The sequence below is a fragment of the Marmota marmota genome, unplaced genomic scaffold (assembly GCF_001458135.2).
Source record: "Marmota marmota marmota unplaced genomic scaffold, marMar, whole genome shotgun sequence".
In the NCBI taxonomy this organism is placed as follows: Eukaryota; Metazoa; Chordata; class Mammalia; order Rodentia; family Sciuridae; genus Marmota; species Marmota marmota.
Window position 1 is genome coordinate 2,065,200 of NW_026000172.1, and position 3,607 is coordinate 2,068,806.

At 49.7% G+C, this 3,607-nt stretch overlaps 1 protein-coding gene across 1 annotated transcript in view; it reads right to left on the minus strand.

Annotated features, from left to right (window-relative positions):
• Positions 1-3,602, minus strand: part of Foxi3 (forkhead box I3) — a gene marked incomplete at its 5' end in the record, with an annotated part of 5,504 nt that extends 1,902 nt beyond the window's left edge. Inside the window, 2 exon segments of the mRNA XM_015506304.2 lie at positions 2-338; positions 3,296-3,602. Coding sequence (XP_015361790.2) covers positions 2-338; positions 3,296-3,602 — 644 coding nt within the window.
• Positions 3,603-3,607: the final 5 nt, after the last annotated feature.

The following is a 3,607-nucleotide window of genomic DNA, read 5'->3' on the forward strand; positions in this document are numbered from 1 at the left end:
ACCGCTGCCGACGCTGAGACCGCTGAGGCTGCTGAAGAAGGCACCCAGGCAGGGGGCGGAGGCCAGCACCGGGCCACCTGGTGGGGACGCGGGGCTCTTGGCTCCCTCAGGCTCCGGCGACTGCGCTGGCCGCAGCACCGAGGAGGGGCCTTCTCCCTCCGGGGCGCCGCCCACTCGGGCCCCCAATCCCGAGGACAGCCCTTCTTCTGACTTGGAAGTCCCAGTGGCCACCGCAGAGCTGCCGCTGGCCTCCGAGCGCCGCTTGCGCTTCCGACGGAAGTTTCCATTATCAAACATCTTCTCGCAGTTTGGATCCAGAGTCCAGTAATTACCTTTCCCTGGGAACGAAGGACATATTAGAGAAGGACCTGTTTATGCCCGTGCATAGTCGTCCACGGTCCCCTCAGGTCCCAAGACCCCCGGGGCTGCCTACAACCCTGGAAGTGCCAAACCTCTTTTTTCTGTTTTTTTTTTTTTTTTCCCTATACATATTTACCCACGATACAGTTTAATTTCTAAAATGACGCAAGGTAAAAGTTACTACTAATAACTAATAATAAAGTAGCACAATTAAGGAAAATGTAACTGTGATAGAAATCATGTGATCTGGACATGCCCCTGTCTCCCCAGAGACTGGGGAAACTGAGGCAGGGGCATGGCAAATTCCAGACCAGCCTGGGCAACTTGGCAGGACCCCATATAGATGTCAAAGTTGGAGATTGCAGGACTGAATTAGCTCAGCAGTAGAGTGCTTGCCTAGCATGTGTGAGGCCCTGGGTTCCATGCCTCCCCCAGACTTAATTAGATTCCCAAAGCACTTATAATTAAATTGCCCAACACACCTTCCCTTATTCTAGATCCAAAAAAGTGTGACCTTGCAAAATCATGGAACTCTGTTGCTACTTAAAACTTGGGCATTGGGGCTGGGGATGTGGCTCAAGCAGTAGCGTGCTTGCCTGGCATGCGTGTGGCCTAGGTTCGATCCTCAGCACCACATACAAATAAAGATGTTGTGTCTGCTGAAAACTAAAAAATAAATATTAAAAAAAAAAAAAAAAAAAAACTTGGGCTTCCATTTATTACAATGATAGGGATGAGAACAGCACCCATCTACCAGATTGAGGTTTAAATGACATCTCAAGCATAGTAGCTGGCACATGGCGAGCAGTGAAAAATACAGTATTTATTGTAAAATTCTTATTCCCTAAAAGTATAAAACTCCCACCATTGAAAAAACTATCCTACTGGAAAAAAAGCAGCCTGCAAATGAAGATAATTACTGTGCAATCTCCTCGGTATTAGCAGCTCATGGGATGGCACTCCTTTGGAGTTTGAGGAAATGCTGGCCATCGACCTCCATTCCTGTTGGGCAGAACACACCCCTGAAAATCTTCTAAGCCTTCTGTCCACATGGCAAACATGGACAAAGCTTGTCTGCTTAGAAAATGTCCCTTATGTTCTACAACCAAGGTGGGAAAGAGGGATATCTCATCCAATAGCCCTTTTCACTTCTAGAAAAAAGAACCTTTGATGTTTCAAAGCACTACCAAGCATTTACCTTTAATGAGAGTTTTACATGCAAAACCTTAGTACCTCCTCACAGTTCTATGGAGACTCCTAATACAATTGTCCTCACTCTTCAGATGGGGAAAATGAGATGCAGACTGGTCAGCAACTTGCTGTATTCAAGAGCTACACAATCACTGCCATGATAGAGCCAGCATCTAGGCAGGCTGACTCCAGACCCAGAATTCTTTGTTAACTACTGTGTTAAGCTGCTTCCACAAACTAGCAGGCACTCACTCTTCCAAGCCCATGATCTTCGGTGAAGCATTTTCTGCAGATAATTATAGGAAAAAGAAAGTTTTATATGACTACAGTTTAGGTAACAATACCTGCATCTATCAGGTGTATATATTGGACCAATTAGGTACCAACAGATTATTATTATTATGTGTGTGGGGGGAGGGGTTGCTGGGAATGGAACCCAGGGCCTCATGCATGCAGGCAAGTGCTTTACTACTGAACCACACCTTCAGCCCAAAATGTTTTGTTTTGCAAGTACCAAGAGCTTTGATGACACTACCAATAACTTTAAATGTTTACGAAAGTTCAAGAGTTCATATAACTAACAAGATAATCTTGGGTAATTCAGAGGCCAAATCAGGAAGATGCATCTTCTAGAACTGTCTACTCTGTTCAATACAGTACCCACCAGCCACAGTTGGCTATGGGCACTTGGAATTGAGATGTGGAATAAAATGCTCACAGGAATCTGAACATTTAGAACCAAGGAAATAATATAAAGAATGCACTAGTAATTTTTATAATTGAAACATTTTGGATACTTAAATAATATTAAAAATGTCACCAGACTCTGGACTTTTTGAATGTGACTTTGTACAGTATTCCTGTTGGAAAGTGCTGCTGCAGCATGGCTTCAGGGGGCTAGGGAAAATCCCAGCCTGAGCGCCATGCCTGAGAACACTTCTGTTTGACTAATATTGTTTCCCACGGCAGCTCTCTCCCCTCCCCTTCCCTTGTCTTGGGCTCCTTGGGAAAAACCTCAAGTTTCTCTCTTGTTTTTAAGCTGCTTCTCTCCACCTCCCGCTCCTAGGCCAGGTAAGAAAGGACACTCAGCGCTGTAAGGTGGCCCTCCCTGCTCCAGGGGTTTGGGAGCTCAGAGCAGAAGAAAGTTGGGGACATTCTTTTTAAATTTCTAACTAGTTAAGGCATCAAAATCACAATTTGTAGGGTCATGAAAGCTGTCCCAGCTCTATCTAATGGTGCCGGAGCCACGGTGGTCAGGTCTTCTCTCTCAGGTGGCCACAGTGAGATTCGTAGGAGTCGGATAGAGGAGGAAACGCGCCAGAGTCCGCTTCCTTTGTGAAAGCCGACGGGGATCCCAGCTTTCTCAACCACCTATCTCCCCTTTCGGGTGAGTTTCCCGGCATTCCTACTCCCCATCGGCCTTCCTTGTAACTAGGCGACCCTTCAAAAGGGCCGATGAACACTGCCCAGGGGTGGCCTCTCGTTTGACACGAACGTTCCCCCTCTCCTCTATCTAACTGGAGGTACGGAGGTAAGGGACCAGCTCCCCGCTCACCGGGTGCTCCCTCCAGACCTCTCTGACGTTTCTTTCTCCTCCGGTTCCCCTCACCCTGGTCAGACGAGGTGGCTGCCCCTCCACCTGCTCCCGCCCCGGCTCGGAGGAGACCAGGCAGCCACAGACCCTGCCCGGCTCCTGCCCGCGCCCGCCGACTGAGCTGCGAAGCACCTGCCTCGCCGCCCTCACCTGGGTCATCCTCGTCACGGGGCACCTTCTTGAAGCAGTCGTTGAGCGACAGGTTGTGGCGAATAGAGTTCTGCCAGCCGGCCTTGCTGCGCTGGTAGAAGGGGAAGCTGTCGGCCACGAACTGGTAGATGTGGCTGAGCGTAAGCTTGCGCTCGGGCGCGCTCTGGATGGCCATGGCGATGAGCGCTGAGTACGAGTAGGGCGGCCGCACCATCTTCATCAAGTCCTCGCGGCTGGCCATGGACAGCCAGCCCAGCTCTCCCGGCGCCGCGGACCCCGCGGCGCAGGCGGCGCGGCGGCGCGGTTGCGCGA